Source organism: Symsagittifera roscoffensis, chromosome 3 (genome assembly GCF_963678635.1).
Source record: "Symsagittifera roscoffensis chromosome 3, txSymRosc1.1, whole genome shotgun sequence".
Lineage (NCBI taxonomy): Eukaryota > Metazoa > Xenacoelomorpha > Acoela > Convolutidae > Symsagittifera > Symsagittifera roscoffensis.
The window spans coordinates 80,442,064-80,466,360 of record NC_087064.1 but is presented as its reverse complement, the minus strand read 5'-3'; the positions used below and the strand labels follow the sequence as shown (position 1 = coordinate 80,466,360).

Below are 24,297 nucleotides of genomic sequence, written 5' to 3'. Positions count from 1 at the left end.
GGGAAGCGGACGCCCCTGACCAGGACATCGAACAAATTTGACATCGAACAACACTTGTCTACAAAATTTACTGAATCATTTTCAGTCCTCTAAAGTTTGCTAGAGATTTTTTATCCTCGTCAGGATTAGAGTTTTTCAATTTTTCAGCAGCCAGTTTTCACTTGCGGTCAGAACTTAGCCTCACCTCCTTTCCAAACACGATCATCTCTTCGTAGTACTGCAGTACAAATTGAGGACATTCTTGATACGCCTCCCGTGTGGACACAAAATCGGCCCAGCCACTGCCCCTCCACTTAATCAGAAGTTTCTTCTCTCCTGTTTTTTCATCGACCCCCAATACCCAAAATTCTCTCGGGTTTTAAACCCCTTCCGAACCCTGTCAAACTTGCTGTTTTATTAACCTCACTACTAGCACCGACATCTGAGGGTTCTTCCGTTAAGTCTAGAAAGGCGTTTTGGTAACTTCTGCCGTTCTTTGAAGACATGTTTTTGATGTTTTGTTGATTTTTGTCCTCTGAACTTGCACTCACGCTACTAGATTCGCTATTTTCACGCTTAACTAGAGTGTGTGTGCTACTTTTGTTCAAGTCTAAAGGGTCTTTTTTGGGCGACTGAGTTTTTTCTTCAGGTCTCGTAGGCTTCTTGATTGGCGAGAAGTCATGCTGAGCTTTTGGCGTAGAAACAGAAGCCTTTTTCTGCGGAGACAATGATGAATGGGCGTCCATAGAAGACCGGGCTTTCCGAATAGCCTTTTCACTCGTCAGCGATTTCTAAACAGCCACCGAACCCTTGTTTTTTTTATAATAATGAAGCTGATATCAAAAGCAATGCGCCGTAGGAAGTTCACATTACGTGAGCCAAACAATCTCTAATGATTTTGCCTTATTAGATTCTAGTAAATGCATAGTATTTAACAAATGGATTTTTTGATCTAACACAATATTTAACAATCGGAGTGCAAATTTTAATAATTCAAATTACAGTGCTGAAGCGACAGAGGTCAGCAACAAAAATCAGCTGTCAATTTATTAGCAATAACAGAAAAGTTCGAACCGAAAAAATTCGGTATGCAACGGGATTTGAGATACCATTTTTTCACCATAATTTGAGCTTCATTATCCATCAAGGTGATTAAATTACTCCTAGAATTTAACTTAAGAACAAACTAAGATACGCGCTTTGCTGCAAGAATATGTCGAAAGTCTCTCGCACGACCATGTCAGTCTAAATTTTGACCCTTTCATTTTTGGATGAATCGTGTTGACTGTATTCCTAGATATCATCAAAATTTGACCCGGCTTGATCTGCCAAAAAGTTGTTTCTATATCGGACTATACATAGAGGAGTGTAATATCATTTTCTAACCGAGGGCAGTGATGATGCAAACAGACTCTTTGATACCAGTTTGGATCCCTCCTGCATCGGGGGACTGACACACTTCCCATTATCAGCTTTCTTCGGACTATAGTAGAAGTTTCCGTTCGGGTTATCTTTCTCAAACTGGGCAACCAAGTCGGGACAGTTCAAGTTCCGGGCTGGCTCCCAGGTGTTTTCGTGCTCATGGTAGCCCCTCCACTTTAACCTATGACCAAAGTAGCAAGTTAATATTGGTAAGGATTATTGATTAGTAGTTATATAATAACTAATAGTAATTAGATATAAAAAACAGAAGCTAAATGAGATGAAGTACGCAACTCGAAAACAATCAGGTCAAAAAACTAGATCCTACAAAATTTTACTATGTAAGGCAACTGCTATAATTGAAATAGCATCAAAACAAAATTAGAAAGCGAAACTACGCCGACAATGCTTGAGCCCGATGAGCAGAAAAAATTCATATAAAATATTGAAATTGACCCCCGTTCTTCAGCCTTTCCTGAAAGATACACATGCAGGACTACCTTTCCCCCGATAAATGACTAAACAAGAAGCAACTAAACTGGTATAAAAATAGCCGAGTAATTTGAAAAAGAAAAAAAAATTATACAAAACGAAGTTGGTAAATTTTCAACGAACCTCAAAAACAAGTTTCGAATAAAACCGGCATTTACAACAAATCGAAAAAGCTGAAAAAGTGTTCTGGAGAAACAATCGAATTTATTTAAAATGCAAAATTTAACCCGGCATGACTTAACCCGAAAAATAATCAGATAAATATTTGCAAAGAAGCAAAACTGCACTTCGAAAACGCAATTGGAAAAAAAAATACAGCAACAAAGCTACAATTAGATAATATACGAAAAAAGTAACAGATATAAGCTTTGGAAAAATCGATTTCAAAAAGCAACCGGAACTGAAAAAATTATTTCAATATGTGGAAAAAATGATTGGGACCAATTACCGTGCGTCAATTCAATTTGGGACTATTGAATATTCTTTGAGACTATTGAATTGATTCGCTAAACTCAAAGATTAAGTCGCGCTTACACAAAAAAATCGTATATTATTAAGTCCACCAACTTAACAACTTTCAATCCCCCAAAATTCTATGAGAAATATTTTCACTCAACATTTTCAACTGGTAATAAAATGACACTCAACACGTATCATTTTGTAATAATATTCACACAGAGTTTTTGCACCAGTGTACGCTCGCAAGCTCCATCGAAATACGCATTTTTCAAAAAGAAAAACATTTCCAGCCCTTATCATGTGAAATGCTTCCTCATAAATCTCAAACACAGAGGCGAAGTTGCACTTCGCACACACAAGCAAAAATATGACCGATAACGCTACTGGGAAAAACTGAATGAGTAAAACTATGAGTCTACAAAATTTGCGACTTAGATTGGAAAAAAAAAGAAAGCTCATACTATAACACGTGCATCTAACAACTGTTTCGGTTAGAAAACGTTTGCAACAAAAAGTCTGATACCAAATTTCACGTCACTTGTTAATAGAAAGTTTAGAAAGACAAGAGACAAGAGCAGCCTGGTGTTTTTCAAGAATCATAAGGTTCCGATGACAAATATCTCATCGAAAAAAATTTTGGTGAAAGTTCTTTAAAATTTTCATACTTTTGAGATTTCCTTCCAGTGAATAAAACTGCATCCGATAAACTTTTTAATTATTTTTTATCCTTTTTACAGTTCTCTCTGGCTAAATTATCCGCTCTTCGTTAACCTTAAGACTGAATAGCAGAAACACCAGACAATTTTTCTCGACATTGAAGCACTTTTTTCGGAATTTCGCGCTGAGATGAGAATCACAACTGAGAAGCCTTCAATTTGACATATTTGATTTGAAATTTCAGCCCTATTTCATGACACGTATTTCAAGTTGACCAACTCAACAGTTTTATGAAAACACTAACACATTTAAAACAGGGTAAAATACTAAAGATATATTCAAAGCTCACCTGAAATGACATACAAAGTGATATACAAAGTAACAATCACCCAATATTTTAGATTGATGAAATCATGGGTAAATCAAAATGGGTTACCGTCTGGTAAACTCACTTTAATCAGTCAACTATCACATACTTACAAAAAATACTCCAGCTAAATGAATATGTTTCAATAAGGTATAACATGTTAACACGTTAGCAGTATGAAATGAATAACGCTTTAACACTTAAGCAGTACGAAATGAATAAGTTATAATTATGAGTTACAAATTTAGGTTTCCAGGGCTTACTTCCGCAAAGTTTGGGACGACGTGCATAGCGATTCTCTAACTGCTTTGCTAGCAAAGAAAATCTCCACAAACTGGTCGCGAATAATGTTTTGTTCAGTGTTTCTATTACTTTTTGTCATACAATCAGCAAGTTGCTCTTTCGTGGGCACCCAAAAAAAGCGTATGGAAGGATTATGACAAATCAGATCTCGTAAAAAGGCAATATCAACTCTCAGGCGTTTATCAGCTACAATCTTTGGAGAGAGTACTGTAGATACAAGCGATTCATTGTCAGTAGCACAAAAAAATAGGCAACTTGACACAAAATACCTCTTTCAAAGTGTGTTGTCACAGAATACCAGAGTCCAATGCTTCTACACACGCAACGGTTTCCGCACTGAGAGTGCCTCTGACAGCCCTTTTGGACTTCTGGGACCTCCACGATATCAGAACGCTTGTATATGTTCTTCTATTAGCCAGAAAAAGCAAACATGCACACTGTAACGTCAAGTCTTCACAGTTTGCTAGCGAGGCATCGGTATAGACAATAATGACCCAGTTTTCGACATCACCAAGTGTTTGGAAACAAAGTTTAGCAGGAATAGCTTCGCATTTACGTATGAGCTTGTTAAGAACAGCAAGGTCAGACTTCTTGGAGGTTCTTATCTTCGATGCCATTGTACTAGTACCAAAAGATAAACCTGGCTGAGTCTGTGTCGATAACTCTCCTCCGGCTCCAGAAAAACGAATTTGCTGAAATTTTTCAAGATAATTTGTCTGATTTACAGTTATTCCCTGTTTTTTACGGACAAACTCAAAGGCAAGAAATCCTCTAAACCAAAATTGCTCCTAATTCCTACAACCACAGCGCGGACAAAATTTTGATTTATTGTCCAGAAGAAATCATCGACATGTATGGAAACAAGGCCAATAGTTTTTGAACGCGAATCACGAAACACAAACACTCCTTCCTCAAATTTGCAAGTGGTTCCTCCTAGCACAATGAATACATCTTTCACTCTCATACCAACTGAGTGAAGCATCAACTAGCCCATACACAGTCTTTTTAAGTTTCCATGACTTGTTTTTCTCTGCAAACTCTGGTGGAGGCGACAAATACACGTCACGGTTGGTCTTTTTTCCTTTGAACGTCCATGCAACCCATTTCCCAGTTCTCGGACGAAGATATTATAGCAAGCAATAGTCTTAGAGTCTTTAGCGGCAGTTGGTAAATAGCGAACCATGTCATCAGTACCGAGTTCTTCAAATCCTGTTGCAACAAGGCGAGCTTTGATTTTTGTGCCATCTTTCTCAGTAGTTACCCACTTGGTTGAAATACAGTGTTGATGGTTGTCTGTTACTACCTCGAAAGCCTCATTTTCAAGCCAGCTCTCGTACTCCGCTTGTTTTGCGAAACTTAAGAATGCCTTTTGTTCATCTGATACTGTCAGTAGGCAAGTTTCTTCATCTACAGATAGTTCCCAGAGCAACACGTCGTTTTTAAAGTCAATGCAGTCAGTAACACCATGACAAGCATCTGGTTTTTCGAATTCAATAATGTAATAATTCCTATACTGACCTGTTTTCTTACCTCCTCTGCTCAAAACAGTTCCAGCGCAATCGACCCCAGGTACAGAAGGATCTCGCAAAACCAGTCTGATCTTCTGACCAATTTTAGGAAAACTGGTTAATTTAGCGACAACTTGGTCAGATACCTGCTCCAATTGATCCGAATTGTCAACGATCTGGGGAATTACATTATCTTGATTCTTTCGAATCATGTCAGATGAGCCCTCCAGCAAATCAGAGCCCTCTAACTCCTTCTCATTTCACTGGTGAGGTGTGTCCGAAATTTCATCTGGGTCCATGTAAACGCTATCGCTCCCAGAACTGACTTTTGTTCCTGTCACGTCTTGTACCTCTGGTGGTTTGTCGACAAAATCCTCAGGAATCGCGAACTTTACATGACGTATCATATTGGAATGAACTCTAACAACTTGTCCCCCCAGACGTAGAAGGTACACTCGGCCATCTAGGCCAATTGTTCTCGCTGGACCTTTTCATTTATTCTCTTCCCGCTTATAGAAAACATCATCCCCCCAAAGGAAGGCACCCGCATCTTTTCGTACATAACTCAAAAGAGCTCTACGGATCTGGCTTGAGTTTTCCGACTTCAAGTAAGCACTTCTTGCGTCATGGAGCTTTTTCAGTTGATCTGAGAACGTTTTGCTGATACAAGCTTCCGCAAAAGCAGGAAGAGAGTTCGTAGTGACATTTGGTATGTTTGGACTGTTTCCGTAAACAAGTTGATGGGGAGAAAACCCTTTGCTATTTAACAAGAAATTCTTGGCGAAAGCTGCATGGTCTAAAACATCTGGCTCTGATCCTGGCTTATTTTCTGATACTTTCAGGAAGGTTTCAGGGATTAGCGCATTGTGACGCTCACAGACATCATTTGACAGCGGACTGTCACCAGCTGTGAACTTTAAGGTGATATCAGCGTTTTCTGTCACAGATATCAACTTCAAGTTGGAAAACTCCACCATTATCGGCGAATACTTTCTTTGGATAACCATATCGAAGACACCGCTTTTTCATTAAAACGCCAGTAACACTCTCCGGTTTCTTGTTGAAAAGAAATCCAGCTTCACTAAATTTTGTGAATACGTCTATGATATGCAAATAATAAACAGAGGACCCCAATTCTGTCATCTTGTGTAGATCAATAGCAATCATGTCATTGAATCTGACAGACAAAGGAAGCGGCGCAACAGGTCTCGCTTTTGCTCAGCCAAATTTAGCACATACGATACACGATTCACAGACATTCTCAACACTTTTCTTCTGAGAGGCACTCTTTTTACTAGCTTGCGCTAACATAGACAAGAACTTCTGACCACTACAGTGACCAAACTGACAGTGAAGCTTGAATATTTGCTTAGAAACCATGAGATCAAAATTTTTTGATAAGAAAAGGTGGTCATCTTCCGAGGAAGTCGGAAAAACATCAACAGCAAGATGACCGCTAGAAAGCTTTTTCATAGGGACAATTTCCCCCGTGTCAGGATAATCTTCTTATGCGCCTGAATTGATGGTTGTGCCTTTTCGATGGATCTAACACTTAGTAGCAACGGTAAATTACAATTCAAAATCTTCAGTTTGCACGCCAAAGATCCAATTTTTATCGGGAAAAACGCCGTTTTGACACAAACTTATCTTCTGCCGTCTCCAAAAACTATTCCAGCACTAGATTTTTGGAAAGTGACGCCATTTGCCAAGTGATATGGCAATCTCTGAACAAACTGGTGAAGCCAATTGTCACCTGCTACAGTACGAAGACATACTGTGTCTACAATAGCGCTGTTAGATGATTCTTTTATCAACTGTAGCGCTCCAGAAATAAACGTTATGAATGTTTTATGCTCTTCTCCTTCGTCTTGGCAACCATTTCGCTGATTATTCCGAATATCCTGCTTGTCTTCTGGGCAAAAACAAGCCCAATGGAATCTGCATCCACAAACACGACAATTTGTGACTTTTCCGTCTTTTCCAACTGGGTTATTTCCACTCGATTCCGGCTTGTTGAAAAACGGTTTTCCGCTTTTCCTATTCTTCGATCCGGCCAGAAAAACGTTATCGTTAGAGGCAGCAAATGTTGGCTCTTCTTTCAAGGATACTGCAAGCGTACTCTTACTAGCCGTAGTTGATGCAAAAATTCGTTTCAGCGCTGTTTTCATGGCATAATAAGATAAATCACGAGTAGCAGCCAGAGCCATTTGACGTTCCTTCTCCTCTAGTTCCACATTTCTCAACAATTTACAAGCAAGTATATTATCGGGAATAACCATTTGATGCTTTTTCAATTTTTTGTGCATCATTTCAAAGTTTTGAATATACTCTGCTATCGTCTTTCCTAGCCTTTTAACAGACTCAAAACTGTCATAGGAAATGAGAGCAGCATCGACTGTATCTATTCCGAACACAGTTTCCAACTTGTTTAGAAGTGATTCAAGGCCATCTTCGTTCAGGTCCGTAGAAGGAACTTCCATGGCCACTTCGCGCCTTCGCCCAGAGAGATATAAAGCTACAGCGACAACACGTTTCTTCTCATCGAGATCGGTAACCAGTGTCCACAGCATAAATTCAGCTTTCCATGACGCGAATATTTGATCCTCCAGCCAGACTGGAGGGGACTTGAAGCTTCCCGCAAAGGTCATTTTACTCCTGCTACTATTGTTAAAGCAGGGTAAAATACTAAAGATATATTCAAAGCTCACGTGAAATGACATACAAAGTGATATACAAAGTAACACACAGGCTTAATTTGAAAGCGAGCAAGCGAAGAAAGCTTTTTTATGTTAGAGCGTTCGGAGAGTCAAATTGGAAAGGCTTGACAACTTTTTCAAAACCCTCTCCCCCTCGCGAAAATCCTATATTCGCTCCTGGTTTAAGTTCTTTATGCAGTTTACAGATAACGCAATTAAGCTGTGACAAATTCAACAAAATATTCTATATAAAAAACCTGTTTTAAATCGTTAACTTAACAAAACGCCGTTCACTGAACAAAACAAAAATTCACAATTAAATCTTCTGTTAGGTTGAAGTAAGCCAATAAAAGGTATTTCGACAGGAAAAGGGAACTTCAATTCGAACGATTCTTAATTCAGAAGCTATTTTATCTGCAACAAAAATTGCGTGCCAAAAATACAGTCTTGCACTCTGTATACTTCTGAATCTCGCTTGAGTAAACATCCCGGAAATTTTTATGGCTGTTGGAGACCTTGGCTCTTTTTCCTTTTCCCCTCACCTGCAAATTTTTGTTTTTAAAATAACTGTTCACTTGTTCGATTGTCATGAAAATTTCCATGCTGACTAATTAGGCCATGACAAACATATTTGGTCTTCATAAATAACCTTGTAAAACCACTCGTTAGACAATAAAATTGATGCTCGTGTGAGGTGGGGGGGGGGGGGTGGGAGTAAAAAGTAAAAAGACTTTTTTTGACTCTTCTACCTGTAATGTACTTCGCCCGAGGGGAGAACCCGTTTGTCCACAACTTTCTCCACAACCCACTCCGTGCTTCCACTACTCTCGCCCGCCGAACTCAGGACATCACTCGACTTGCCAGCCACGTCGCTACTGCTACTGCTGCTTGACAGCATGTACTTTGAGAATGTCGACATCGCAGTGATTAAGTTACTGTGAATGTTGCGCGGTTGTTCAGTCCAACTGAAAACTTGATGAAGAATGAAGATTTTGCTGAATGTGTTATCCGTATAAAATCAACTTAAGTAATAATAATAACTAGCGTTTAACGCACCTTCGGTGCTTCGAAATTTTTCGACAGCTCATGAAAAAAACCGCATATATTGGAAACAACATCTGCAAACTTTGAGTGTACTCAGACTGCAGCCAATTACAGGGTTGGTAATTTCAAACTTTTAAACTTTTTTATTTCCGATTTTAAAAGCGTCATCTGGAAAACTTAATGAGCCTCTGGAGAAACTTGGAGGCCAGGTTTGCAAACATTGAGATTCCCTGAGAGCACCCTACCATAGGGTTAGGAATCTAAGATTTTGTGAATTTTTTTAAACCTGGTTCCCGAAAAAAAAATAGAAAAAAAACGTCTTATCTCGGAAACTAAAAAGATTGAGCATTCAAATTATGAGGCAAGATTTCAGACGCCTGGGTGTACGCTGACAATAAGGTTGTATCTTCATCAAGTTACTAGTTTAATATTTTTTGAATTTCTTTGTAGATAAGTTCTTTGAGAAATTTTGAAAAAATCAAAAAAGGTCACATCTCGGAAACTAAAAGCATTTGAGCAGTCGCGTTTAGCAGTCGCGTGTGGCAAGATTTGCAACTCTTAAGCGTACCTGACAACAACGAACTATCGCGTTGGAAATTCCAAATTTAAAAAAATAATTAATTTAAACTTTCTGAAGTTTTCTGGAAATTTTTGAAAAAATCACCAAAAACGTCATATCTCGAAAACTACAAAGAAATGAGCAGCCATATTCTGAGGCAAGATTCGCAATCTTCAAGATTACTCTGACAGCACCCAACTACAAGATTGGGAATTTCAAATTTTGAGAACTTAAAAATTAAAATTTTCCGAAAATTTTTGAAAAAATCACAAAAACTTCATATCTCAAAAACTACAAGGATTTGATCAGTCATTATTGGAGGCAAGATTTGTGATCCTTGATAGTACTCTGACAGTACCCAACTACAGGGTTGGGAATTTCAGATTTTCAAAAAATCATAATAATTTAAGTTTTCTGAAAATTTTTGAAAAAATCACAAAAAACGTCATATCTCGAAAACTACCGAGAATTGAGCTGTCATATTTGGAGGCAAGATTCGCAATCTTTGAGAATAATCTGACAGGACCCAACTACAGGGTTGGGAATTTCAGATTTTGCGGAAAAAAATTGATATAGGTTTTCTGAAAGTTTTTTGAAAAATCACAAAAAAACGTCATATCTCGTTAACTAAAATGATTCGGACATTCAGAATTGGAGGCAAAATTGTCAACCACTAATTCGATATTGGGCTGCTTAATTTAAATTCGGTAAAATAACCACTAAAACCAAATTGGAAAATCGAAAAAAAATCTTAACCATTGCAATATACGATATAGCTTAAACATGCAAAAATAATACGTTGAAAAAGCTTAAACATGGCGAGATAGTGAAGCCCGCATTTAAATATATAATAGATAACTTGTTTCCAATCTAATTTAATGATACTTTTTATGAAACAAAAATAAGCAAAATTATTGACTGACAAAAGATTGGGAGGACGCTATTAGAACCGAAAGTCTGTTTTCAAGCGCCTGAAGCAAAAAAAAACTAGCGTTATGCGCGCATAGCACGATATGTAGCTGCTCAAAAATTCAAACTTTTCTGATCGACTTACAGAAATCGAAAAAAACATGGTTAGAAAAAGTATAGACCATCTACCATATAAACCAGTCGAAAATACCGAGCTGTAATAAAATAATTTGGCTCTTTTTACTTCCCCCCGCCTCACACGAGCTTCAATACATTAGAGTAACTAGTGGTTTTACGAGGTTGAGTATGAAGACCAAATATATTTGTCGTGGCCTTATTAGTCTGTATGTCAATTTTCATAACAATCGGACAATGTGGTCAACAAATTTACATGTAAAAAATTGCAGGTGGGACAAAAAGAAAAAGAGCCAATAATTTTAGTACAATAATGTACCAGTAACAAGAATTTGAACACACATGACGTTAACTTTGGAGAAGTATGTACAACACTTCGCATCACTTCCGATACAAAACAAAAACGAAAAAAAGTCGAAAAGGTCAAAAAAACTAGATGAAATCTTTTGAATAAGGCTAGTTTTGGAACAAAAACATGACAAGACAATAGAATGTGTAATCCGCATCAGGAGATAATGTACCCATCGGTAACAGCCAAAAAAACCTTGTCAGAAACCCTTTAACCCGAAGAAAATCAAGACTTCAGACTTCTGAAAAATTTTTAAGTCGACTTCACCCTCAAAAAACTTTTTTGCTCCTCAAACGCAGCAACATGAGGACCATAAGCCGATATAATATAGGCCGAACATATTAAGCCCAAAGAAGGAAAATAAAAAGCCGAAAAAAACATGAGGACTAATAAGATTTTAAGTTCCCCTCAACTTCAAAACACAGACACGCACGCACAAAACTTTTTTCGCTTGTCGAAAGACGCAATATGAGCCCAGTAGGCCAATAGAATATACGCCGCAATCTATCAAGCCAAAAATAGGAAAACAAACCAAAAAAAAGCGGAAAAAATATTATCATGAAAAAATGGAACTATATTTCTACTCAGAAACTTACCATTTTGCGCGATCCAGAGGTGAGTACAAAAAATGTTTCCGTTGAAACGACTCGACATTAGGTCATTACGCCGACAAAAAATATATAAATTCATCAGTATACGAAGTCAATTTTAGTTAAATTAGAAACAGCAGAGGTTGATCAGAACACTCAAAGCAACTACAATGTAAATAAACTTTTTAAGAAATCTACATTATGGCAACTAAGTCAATTTACGAAGTCAGTATACGAAGTCAATTTTAGTTAAATTAGAAACAGCAGAGGTTGATCAGAACACTCAAAGCAACTACAATGTAAATAAACTTTTTAAGAAATCTACATTATGGCAACTAAGTCCACAAAATATAAGTTGACAATAATAAGCCAACAATTTTTTTGGAAACGGACCATTTCCAGTTTGAAAAAAAAAACAGGTCGGTTCAGTTTCGAACCCAGGACTTTTGCCTTCCCAGCCTTATTATTTACCTTCAGACTAAGCGTGCCGGAGACGTTTAGAAATTTGAATTCATTATGAACCAAGATGACAATTGATTCGAGTGATTCTGTTAAATAAGTTGTTCACCCGAAAAAAGTCTAGATTCCAGTTTGATAACGCTTGCTAATCGCAAGCATAAAGATAGCCAACAGACTGTTTGAAAAGAGTCAATGAACGCAAGGAAACAGAAAACAATTGACTTTTTGAGAAAAAACTTCAACTTTCGAACTTAAAAAAACTAAAAAATATATTGCATTAAGACTCTTTGAAGTTCAAGAACATTTTATGATTGATACTTATTTTGACAAAATTAGCTCAAATTGAGAAAACTGGATCACTAGGTAAAATTTTTAGTTCGCTAGGAAATGTGAAAATTAAATTCCGAGTTCGAAATTAGAAGACGATCAAGTTTCTCGCGACCTTTATACTTTTGCTGCTCGATGGCGTTTGCCTTCCATTTCTACAGAGGCGAAGCTGAGCTTCGCAAATACTAGCGAAAACACAAAAAAGCAGCTTTGTAAAGTGAATAAAAAATAAGCCTCGATCTAGTAAAAAACTTAGCTACGTATGGGACTCACACCTGTGACCTGGAGAATTGGAGTCTCACGCCCTACCCTCTCGGCCACGAACTCTTAACAACTGGCAAACACTAGTCACAAAAAAAGCAGCTACATCTGCTAACAAATTAGCTTTTTGGACTTTTTAGAAATATTGGATAACCAAGTAGGCCTGTAAATTCCAAGAACGATCTCATAGTTTTGCGACTTTGACATTTTCAATTTGTAAAATCTTTGTTCCAAAACGTGAATTTCAAAGCATAATCATTACGTTAAAATAGATTGCAATGAATTTTATTTCCATTTTGAAGACAGAAAAACACTTACACATTTACACTGTAAGCAAGCACCATCATCAAATTATTCAAACGGCAAAATTAGTCAATCTAACGAGTAATTTCCGGTTACACAGCCTTAAAATATTACACTACTTGTTTACAAAGAAAACAACTCAAATCACTACGATCGCAGTTCATAAAGTCGAATAGAAAAAAAAAGAATCAAATATCAATTCATACTTAAAATATGACCAGCAAAACAGTTCAGATGTCATCCATGCCTGGCAACGGAAAGTCGCCGACCCACGCTTCTACCTTATGCTTTAGTTGATCAATTTTCGTCGTGGTTTCCGTATCAGTTTCTACAAATTTCTTAAAATCTGAAATTGTAGGCCCACATTTGGCGAATACCGATTGGGTGATTTTGATACCCTGGTCAATGAAGTCTACAATTTGGGTGAAGTCGTCTTCAACCATATCTCGCGATGTCATGGCAGGGGATCCCAATCGAAGTCCACTGGGCTTCAGAGCACTTTTGTCTCCAGGGCAGGTGTTTTTGTTGCAGGTGATGCCAGATAATTCCAAGACTCGTTCTGCTCTGGCGCCGTCCAATCCAATGGGTCGCAAATCGAGAAGCACCAGGTGATTGTCAGTTCCACCTGAACATTAAAAACTCATTAAACGACAATTAATTGTGAAACTAGTATACAGACTGGAATTGTATTATTATTTTACATCACAAGGACTTCTTCGACTAATTTTTCATTACTTTCTTTAAACAAGTTTTAATTGCAGGGACAGGTACTTAGTGGAAGAAAGATTATGATTAAAATTTTAACCTGAGGTAATTTTATATCCCCGTTTCATCAATTCGTCTCCCATTCGCTTCGCATTGGCACACACTTGCTTCTGATAGTCGACAAACTCTGGCTCCTTCGCCTGTCTCAAAGCTACCGCCAGAGCAGCGATAGTGTTATTATGCGGACCTCCTTGCAACCCGGGAAAAACAGCTTCGTTGATCGGCCTCTCCATGTTATACAATACTTCTTCGCCTTTTGCGTTCACAGACTTAACGCCTCTTCGGAAGAAGATCATTCCCGACCTCGGGCCTCTCAAACTCTTGTGAGTGGTTGTTGTGACGACGTCGCAATGTTCGAAAGGGTTCGCGACAACGTCTGCAGCGACAAGTCCGCTAACGTGTGCCATGTCAGCCATCAGATAAGCACCCACGGAATCTGCTATTTCTCGGAATCGAGCGTAGTCCAAATTACGAGAGTAGCAGCTCACACCTAGAATTTGTGCCATAATGATCACAATATGCCTAATGCCAAGCTTAAAGTAACTGCATTGAATTAAGTACAAAAATAAAACCCACCTGCAATGATAAGTTTTGGTTTGAAGAGTTTTGCTTGTTCCTCCAGTTTTTCATAATCAATCAAACCACTTTCCGGGTTCACTTTGTACGGCAGCGACTCAAAATAAATCGAAGTTGCCGAAATCTTTTTCTTCTCAGTGTAAAACCCATGCGTCAAGTGGCCGCCATCCGGTAAATCCAGACCCATGATGCGTCCATGAGGTCCAACCAGAGCTGTGTACACGGCAAAATTAGCCGGAGATCCCGAGTAGGGCTGCACGTTCACACCCCATTTTTCAGGTTCCAGACGGTAGGCTTCCAGAGCTCTCTGCTGGCAGAGACGTTCCATCTGATCGATGTACTTTTGACCTCCGTAGTACCTGGTTCCAGGGTAACCTTCCGAGTATCGATTCTGCAAGCACGAAGCAAGAGCCTGCAAGAATAGAAACAGAAATAGTTAAAAGAATTTAATTCTAAAATATCAAGTATCTAACATCATTCAAAACTTATATAAACAATGCTTAAAATTGAAACCTCAAGAATCGAGCTACGTTTGACAAATATTCAAAGGAAAACGGGCTGACGAAACAGAAATTTTGATGGTCAACGAATTTAACCATCGCCACTTAAGCTAGTCGCTCATGTTTTCATCTAAACTATGAGTTGGTTTTCCCTACCTGAAGCACGGCTTTCGATGCAAAATTCTCCGAAGCAATCAGCTCAATCTCGTATCTCTGTCGCTTTTTCTCATTCAACATTATCTGATACACTTCAGTGTCATCGGAGTTCAGCTCCTTGTCACTAATAGAGTAACTATGCTTCCATCTGTTCAGTACTGTAGTTGCAGTGTGTTTTCCATTCGTTTCTCCATGGCCATTGGCGCAATTTCCGTTCACCAGCAAAGATGACTCATTTACCATTTTAACTGATCTAAGGAAGTGTGAATAACTTCTAACTAAAGTCAAACTGGGACTCAACTCACTTCGAGAATTAAGATTTTGAGACAAATGATAAGCAGAAGCAGCGTTGGATGAAGATGATTCAGTGGTTGTTTTACAAAGTTTAGGTCCCAAACTACTTAAACCAGATTTAGTTAACTTTCGCAGCTTTTGAACCATTTGATTTCTGAAACACCAAATGGCTTCTTGCAGTAAAAGATATTTGGTGATCAGAGTGTCTATCAAATGATCTTGTATTTACCAACGAACTACATATAAATAGGAAAATCCTTGAGATAAGGCTCATCCAATAGAATAACCATATCGATGCGCATGTTTTGTCATATGGGCCACGCCATGTTAACATTTTGATTTGATAACATAGCCAATCGACTTCGGAAAGTGTCAATGAACTCAAAGAGACTGCTAAAAAATTATCCGATTTTTTTTTTGATATTTCGAATGTTCGAATCTATAAAAAAAACCATAGAGAGCTCTTTGAAATACAATACGATTTTATGATTGACACTTTTTTGATAAAAGTGGATAATAAGATAATAAAATGAACTTTCAAAGAAATCAAAAAACAAAGCCGCGAAAATTTCCATTTGAGCGTTTGCAGATTTTAAAATTTTAACCCGAAAAAAAAATCAACAAGATTTAGACTAACCAGCGCATTATAGTAAAGGCAGCCTATATCGCAGAGCTCAAATGCTCCTTCCATAAAAATTACCTCCTTGATCAAGTTTTCGCTACAGCAAAATGCAACTTCTCGTTTTCAAAATAAATAAAACTTCTCGTTTTCAACCGAGTAAGTAACAAAGTTAGTCCGTAGTTTCAAATTGCTTGTGTTGTTTCTGTTTACGAGGATGATTCCACAAAAAGGATATACCTTTGTTTTGAAACTAACTGATTGGCTGGCTAATTAATGCCTTCAAAAAGACTTCGAGCTCTCATACAGCCAGATCCCTATATATAGTTCCATCAGCCATGTGTCTAAAATTCAACCCCCTATTACACTACTCCTATTTACATTACAACCCTGCACATAACTCCTATATCAAATAGTTGCGAAAAAATTTGTAAAGAGTTTCGTCCACATGCACGGGAGAAAACAAAGTGGAAAGTTGTTTATCCGTGACTGTATTTGAAATATTACTTTATTCTAATAAATCAATTCTTTCCGTAACGTTCAAAATACAAAAAAGTGAAGAACAAAAAAATCATCTAAAAGCACGTTAAAGTCTTCAGCAAGAATGATAACGCTCCAATGATAACAGCAAAATAGTGATAGCCACAGTCGCACAAACATTTTGCGAGCTCGCCAAAAGAGGGTAAGATTCAATGCGAAAAATCGAGCCGGTTATCGCGCCAACCGGCGACCTTAAACCGAGATAGTAAGTCAGCTCATTGTCTCAGACAACTTCTAATGTATTAAGAACATAAGGTAGATTGGAATATAGAATAGATTTGAATAAAGGGTGTTTTAGTATAGGGCAGAATGGCATGAGACCGAAATAATTCATTCAATTTAAATCACGAATGCGCATCGGCGTTTGAAACTATTTAGTTTTACTTAATCTGTTCTGTGCAAGCGAAATCGAGGTTCCATCCAATTTTTATGATTCGTGAGTAAAACTGAATGAACTAAATCAATTTTTTTTTACTATAGATTGAAATGATAAGTCGCTATAATAAAATTTCTCGCAGAGTCAACTTGCAATTCGCATTCACAAGCAAAATATACTTTCAAAAACGTTTCGGATCCTGATTTACAGCTGCTTTTGAAAAATTCAATAATCCAAATCATTGTAGCTTAGTGAGAATTTTAACTGCAGCCAACAGACAGCTGGAAAAGAGTCATGAACGCAAGAAAACAGACGAAATAGTGACTTAATTTTTTGAAATTTTCGTTGTAAAAAATATACGGCGTTTAAGCTCTTCATATTTCTAGAACAAATCTAAGAAATAGGATCCCACTTTCGATACTAGAAAATGATCACATTTTTGCGACCTTTACACTTTTGCTCTTCGATAGTGGAGTGTGCCTGCATTTCAACAAAAGAAATTGAGTGAACTGAAAAAGATATTAAAAGACGAACCGCATTTGAGAGAGCACAATTATAGACTTTTCCCGAAAAAAAACGAACAAAAATCACCAAGACCTATATAAGAGTTTTCACTATGTTCATGACTCTTAAACATAAAACATACCAATTTGGCGCCTCTCTGGATAAACTCCACCAATCCAATTTCTAAATGCCGTTACTCCAGTTACTCTCTAAATTATTATCTGGAGAAATCAGTAATACTAAATCAAAACTGGAGCGAAACAAGCCTACCGCCGAATTTGAATGCCTAAAGAAATCAATTCGCTGATAAATACAGGCATAAATTAGATTCTTCAATCAATTAAAACTTAAGCCGCAAATCCAAAAATCCAGTCAACAGAAGGTTGTTGCAAGTGTGAATGAATCAAAAAGAAAACTAAAAATAGCCAGCAGACAAAAACTAACTTAATTTATGAAAAAACCACAACTTTCGAATTTCAAAGAACATATATCGCGCTAAATCTCTTTATACCGCCTAAACCTCCAACTGTACACAGAAGCGAAGCTGCACTTTGCAACCACCATCAAGACCTATCTATATAAGAGTATTCACTGCATTCATGACTCTTAAAAAAAACGAAACATAGCCAACAGACAGTTGGAAAATTCAACACAGGCAAAGCTGCACTTTGCAAACACAATCGAGAGAACGACACAAAGTAGCCCGAAATAATCAAGCCCGAAAGAAAATAAAAATCTTTAATAAGTGCCGGAACCGAATCCCAACCTCAAGATTCAGAGCCTCACATCCTAAAATTTTCACCATAGACATTTAAAAAGCATCCGCTATAATTAACACAGAGGCGAGACTGCAACTTCGCAAAACTCGAGTGAGAAAGCTGCTTCAAAGATTCAGGAGCTTCAAAATGCACAAAACCGCAACATTTGCAGGTAATAATTTGGATTGCAATAAACGAAAGGCAACTGAACTGACTTTGCATGTAATAGATTAGAATAACTTACATATTGCGTAAAAAAAATTAAGCATTTCAAAAATCTCGCAAGTATATTTCAAAAATCACCAATGTATGAAAAAAAATAGCTTTTATCGGTTCAATAGATGAAACACAGAATCGAAGCTGCGCTACGCAAACACTTGCGAGAACACGGCCAACAGGCAGCTCTATCAAGTGAAATAAGAAAATGAGCCTCGAATTAGCTACGTGTAGGATTTGAATCGGCGACCTACTACAATCAAAAGATTCTGAGTCTCACGCACTATTCACTCAGCCACGCAAGCTTAACAACCGACAAACACTAGTCACGAATATAGCAGCTACATTACTAATAAATTGCCAATGCAATTTGGCAAAAGTGAAACCAAATACAAATCGACCCAATTTTTCAATTAATAATTTGGAATATAATAAACTGAAGGCATCCACGCTAACGTTGCATGCATGTAACAAATCGCAAAGCATAAAGTCGCATTACGTATAAATTGTGCATTTCAATAAATTGCGAGATATATTGAGTTAGAAAATTTCTGAACTCGTTTTTATTATTGTTAAGTTGCTTGCATCAAAAACCCTTCATTTGAAAATGATGCACCACAATAACTATGAATGCAACCTAGCAAGCTTGGCGTGTGCAAACAGTTTGATATCAAAATGTAATTGCACAAAAAATGCGTATAGTCCTCTTAGATAACCAAAAATAATAAATCATATTTCTACTAACATTCCTTCACTCCGCACGGGAAACCAATTAATTGATGTTTCTGCGATACGCAGAGAATCTATGAAAGGCTATCACGCCTTTCTAAGAAAATTCCATATGTTTAACGCGCTTTTTTTATTACTCTCCGTTTGTAACTACTCACTTTAAACTTTGTCACTCAATAAAAAATTCAATGAACGAATCTATTGGAAATATTTAACTTCAATCAGATGTATTTTTATTTTTCGAAATATTGAATATTTCGTCAATCATATAATAGCCATTAAACTCTGACAAGAGTTTTACAACTGTTAGGTGAAACAAAACTAAAAATCAACTTAAAACATCAGTTCTTCGAAACAAAAATTTCAGCAACATGAGAGACAACAGAAGACTACGCGCTTGTAGTCTTTCCGTTCGGATTCCAATATTTACTCGTGATCAGAATCGAATTTCGTATGTTTGGCTTCCGAGGGTCCTTCTTTAGACTCATCGGAGTTTTCTCGTTTTTCGCCTCTGTTTTTATTAAAAGGGTTTCGGTGCCCTCCTCCCCCGCCTCTTCCTCCTCGGAAACCTCTGCCACCGCCGCCGAATCCTCCGCCTCGTCCACCACGACGCGAGTTGTTCTGTTGTCGTGAAAAATAGTCGGCCTCATCTTGCTTCAATTTTTCTACTGCTTTTGTTTTTTCTTCTTCGTCTTTAACTAATTCAGCTTTGAATTCACCTACAAAATTTTGAGAAAATTAAAGATCTAACTGCTTTCCTGAAAGCAGATAAAATTTGATAACCTAATTAAAAATCATTTTTTGAGGAGCATAACAATTGCATTCTTTTTGTACCAATATACCATAAATTTTAGCTCAATATGGAATTCTTCTTTTGCTCTTTCTTACCACTGGGAGTCTCGAGTTTCTTATCACCCTCAGTTGCTCCCTTCAAAGCCTTCTCTGCAGAATCCTCGTCCTTAAAGCGCAAATACGCAGAAGAGGATCCCTTCTCAAACGCAATGAACAGTTCACTCGCAAATGGGCGGAACACTGACTTCAACTCTTCACGGGACGTCTCGGGCGCTATGTCGTTCAGTTTTAAAATTGCACCTTTCGTATAGTCAAACTCTGGAACTAAAACAAATTAAAAAGGAAATAAAACAATGAGATATATCACAATTTACTCACTTTCGTGAAATTAACGGGACATTTTACTATAGCCTAATTTTGGCATCAGAAAACCGCATGGGCAATTTTAACTGTATGCACCATTATTATATTATCCTTCTCCGTTATTATGATTTCTGATCTCGTTAGGATGTTTTTCAATTTAACCTAAGAATTTAAAAAAAAAAAAAAAACACGGTCAAAAAATCCGAGGGCCATAATATTTTGGTTAAAAAAATTGGGCATAGTTGCTTGTGCAAAGGATCTTTCCACAATCTGCTCTTAACTTACCACAGCCGGGTCGAGACTTGGGAATTTTCACAGCCGGGTCGAGAAAATTCAAAACTTTCAAAAAAAAACGCTCAAAAAATCAATAACTTGACTTTTCCGATGGCACTTAATTTTGTTTCTAAAAGATTTTGTGAGCAGCCGTTACCACCAGGTAGCTTACCACTACCCGTTATCTTCTTTGAATCCACAATCTCAGATAAGGGAGGTCAGTTATCGAAAAACCGTCAATAAAAGCGAAAACTTTGACTATTCCGAAGGCCATAAACTTGATGAAATTTTTTTTTTTTGGCGGAGCCGCTTATGCAGAGGAAAGTTCTGAAAACCATTCTATTCATTGAAACCTAAATCTCAAGATTTGAGAGGGTTATTTTCAGAAAACGAAAAAAAATCAAATGGGTCAAATATTCCCCACACATTTTCGAAGCCTGTTGACAGAAGTAAAATAAAAAAAGACAAGAAGAGTATATATACACACACACAGGGGAGTAGGCGGTATTTCTATTGATAGCTCTGTAAAAATCAGAAAAATAGTTTTTGAGAAAAACTTTTTTTATGTAAAAAAAATTGCGAAGCGTCTCAAAAAAAATTAAACGAAAACACAATCCCATACATTTTCATGAATAGAAAAATCTTATAGCAATTCTAGACAAACATGCTATCTCGACTAAAAAATTGATTTCTTTTTCTTCTATCACTGATTTTTTTTTAATTTTAAGTTACTTTTCCGATTTTTTTTGAGCAATAGCTATCAAAATCCAGCATAACTCTTCAGTTGCTATTATTTTATTGGCGCTCCGTCTCAAAAAGTGCTCATGAAACATTCAATTTATGTAATTTGAAAAAAAAATTGAACAGTAACAAAACAAAATTCTTAACAAAACTGATGAGCAATGACTATCATTGCAATCCAGTTAACTGCCTAAACTTCGGCAACTGATATTTCCAACATAAACGGAAAAAACCCTAGCAAATATATTGAAACAAAAATAATTATCAGACGATACCAAAACGCTAGCAAAACAAATGAGGTTCCACAAATACTGATGCGCTGCGGTCAAATTCATACAACGAAATCCTGTTCGACAAACTAACAGAAAGAAGCTTACTGTTTTGTTGTGATTTCACTTGGTCAACAACTACCGTTCAATAAAGTTAACATCCTAATCTTTGCTTGTAGTTAGAAAATTTTGAAACAAGCTATTTATAATGTTGCGGTTTCAACTGACCTCATGCTACCGTTCAAAACCTTGCCTACAACCACGTCTTTTCATAATTGTTGCAGAATTCTATAAAAAAATTCATCGCCATTAATTAACTCGCTCATACAACTAGCAGACCTTCATCGCTAAATCTACCTTGTTCTCGAAGCAAACTCGCTACCTCTCATTACATTGGCCGTTATAGAGCATCACTTCTTCAAATATTCACTTCATTAACTTTCAAGATAAACAGAAGCTCACCAAATATAGCAAATTATCATTCCTAAAAATATTATTTAAAAAAATCAGACAAACTGGCTATAGAGAACGATTGATATCTAGAGTTAGAGAGACAAACAAGTCAAAATTGATACATTCGATGATCGGTAGATTGCACCGATGTCTAATCATAAGAATTGAGCAAAAACGCAAACGATAAGTCAAATTGAACGAAACCTCCTTTCCAAACAGGCTTGGGCACTACTAAAACGAAGCTAGAGAAACAAGATGACGTCGAATCAAAATCTGAACAGCGTAACCTGAGTGCACAGCGAACCATTGAAAGGTTTGGGAAATGAAAGATCAACCAAAAGCTCAAATAGGTTAAGGGATTACCAAAAACTATATTAGCCCACAATACATGAACAAAGCTTTTCTTAAAAATCTCCAACATCTTTTTTCTCCCTTCAACCTTTTCTCGACCTTTATCATAGATGATCTCTATTAATTATTCTTCTCACTTATTCGAAAAAAAAATAAAAACGGACTACTTTAAATATCTCGTCGTATTCTTTATCATCAGGCCCCTCCGCATCCCCTCAGCAGTTTTAGACTATTCATTTTTTTTTGCTCGCCGGAGTTCCTCTTACAAGACCCAGTCTTGAAAGCCAGACTCGCCTTACCCCCCGCGCAAGCGCCATTGCCGAGAAGGTGGCGCTGAATTTCTACTTTTACCGATGTGGTTGTCTTTTGCCACTGGAAACTCTAAGAGCAATACACAGTTCATTTCATCAGGCCTTTGGAGATATCAACCAAAATTGATAGTAGTATCAATTTTGGTTGATAACATCGAGTATTTTTTACTTTCTTCTCTCTTTGTTTTTCACCCAATATTCGTTCAACTTTAACCAGATATAACAGCAAAAGAAAACCTTACAAGATGGGAATGGCAATTACTCACCTTTTGGTTTTTCCTGCTCCTTTTTGTGATGTTTGTTTTTTGACCTTTCAGCATTCTTGCGTGCAATATGTTCTTCTTTAGAGCAAACTTCCAGTTCAATATCCTTGTACATAAACTTCTCACCGTTCTTCACTTTCGACAAAAAATCCATTGCATCTCTGTCATTTTTGAATGTCATGTAAACTGACCCTTTGAACTGTCCTTTCGTTTTTCCCGCTCTCTCTCGACGGTAGAAAACATTATCATATTCTAGAGGCGAGTTCTCGAAGAAAGTCAGTACCTCGTCGACCTTCAGTTCAAGAGGGAAGCCTTTTATGTAAAGTGTTCGGGCACTAAGGTCTTTGTAGTTGACAACCTTCAGGGTTTTGTCAGGATTTCTTCGTATTTTTGTCCCGTCTTCAGAAACCTCTATGAGACCACCATCAGCTTTTCTCAAGGCAGTGGCTACAACGTTTGTGTCTGTCGTCAGTTTAGCTAGCCGGTTAAAAGTCATCATGGTTTGTAAGGAGACCCAGCCATTGTCCTAAACAGGAAACAACGATTTCAAACCGCAAATTAAGGTTCCCTTCATTCAGTGCTCCAAAAAGATGAATGTTCTATATAAAAACAGCTATAATTATATTTGCCCGATAAATCAGTTAAATTCAAGGTAAGCTGTTGAAGCGGGTAGAAAAATAACAAATACAAAAAAGGGAAAAAAATATTTCTCAAGCAACTGTATTTGTGTACATACATCTACTTAAGAACGTTCCAACTAATACGGTTTCGGTCTGTCATTAAAAAAAAACTAACTATCTGTATTTGTTCCTTCAGAAAATTGTCTCTGGGCAAATTGATGTCTCCAAAATAGTACTCAATCTGTCTGATGATTGACAGCTCAACGCCTGTCGGCAATTCTTTACTGGCAGGCGGGGCGTCACCGTTGGCCGGTACTGTGCCGCCGTTCGCACTGTCTGGAGTCGCTTCAACAGTCTGTGTTGTGGTATCTTCAGGTACGGTCTTAGCATCTATCTTCTCGCCTTCATCGCCAGTAGTCGAGTGCACTTCGGGCGCAGTTGCCGATCCATTCTCAGTAGATTCAACCATTTCAACAAAATCTGAAAAAGACAGCAGACAGTTGAAAAAGAGTCATGAACGCAAGGAAACATTAAAATACTGACTTCAAATTTCAAAAAAAATGGCCTTAAAGCTCTTTGAATTCCAAGAACAATCATTGATTGACAATTTTCTGATAAAATTAACCCAATTTGAGAAAACAGGATCAATAGGAGTTTTTTTCTGAAAATTAAAATCCTCTTTCGAAACTAGAAGTCGTTCACGTTTTTCCTGACCTTTACATTTTCGCTGGTCGATAGCGGAGTTTGCATTCCTTTCATCAAAGGAAATGAACTGACTTAAAAAGAAACGAAACGTTAATGAAAACAACATGAGTTATAGTGTCTTCACTACGTTCATGACTCTAAACAACCGTGATCGTTGAAATTGAGGCCAAAACCAATTTTCCAGTTTATTGTCGAACGTTAACATGCATGCTAATATTTTCTTTAGATTTAGTACTCAAACTGTGCCGAAAAAAGTTACGCGCCAGTTAGAAAAGCCGAAATAACACTAAAACATAATATTTAT

At 37.3% G+C, this 24,297-nt stretch overlaps 3 protein-coding genes across 3 annotated transcripts in view; all 3 read right to left on the bottom strand.

Annotated features, from left to right (window-relative positions):
- Window positions 1-19: 19 nt before the first annotated feature.
- LOC134842605 (chromobox protein homolog 1-like) lies at window positions 20-8,851 on the bottom strand. Its single transcript, XM_063859019.1, has 3 exons — window positions 8,633-8,851; window positions 1,366-1,582; window positions 20-770 (listed from the first exon to the last, which is right to left on the bottom strand). The coding sequence occupies exons 1-3, from the start codon at window positions 8,800-8,802 to the stop codon at window positions 324-326; spliced, it is 834 nt and encodes a 277-aa protein (XP_063715089.1). The 5' UTR covers window positions 8,803-8,851; the 3' UTR covers window positions 20-323.
- A 3,887-nt stretch (window positions 8,852-12,738) lies between these two features.
- On the bottom strand, window positions 12,739-15,343 carry LOC134842130 (serine hydroxymethyltransferase-like). The gene is made up of 4 exons (XM_063858328.1): window positions 14,817-15,343; window positions 14,161-14,572; window positions 13,625-14,074; window positions 12,739-13,444 (listed from the first exon to the last, which is right to left on the bottom strand). Exons 1-4 carry the CDS (start codon window positions 15,255-15,257, stop codon window positions 13,050-13,052), a joined length of 1,698 nt encoding a protein of 565 aa, XP_063714398.1. The 5' UTR covers window positions 15,258-15,343; the 3' UTR covers window positions 12,739-13,049.
- Window positions 15,344-19,036: 3,693 nt separating this feature from the next.
- Window positions 19,037-24,297, bottom strand: part of LOC134841833 (la protein homolog) — a 36,635-nt gene continuing 31,374 nt past the window's right edge. Inside the window, exons 2-5 of the mRNA XM_063857872.1 lie at window positions 23,464-23,770; window positions 22,672-23,194; window positions 19,741-19,968; window positions 19,037-19,571 (exon numbers count right to left, since the gene is read on the bottom strand). Coding sequence (XP_063713942.1) covers window positions 19,279-19,571; window positions 19,741-19,968; window positions 22,672-23,194; window positions 23,464-23,757 — 1,338 coding nt within the window. The 5' untranslated portion in view covers window positions 23,758-23,770 and the 3' untranslated portion in view covers window positions 19,037-19,278. The remainder of the gene's footprint in view (window positions 19,572-19,740; window positions 19,969-22,671; window positions 23,195-23,463; window positions 23,771-24,297) is intronic.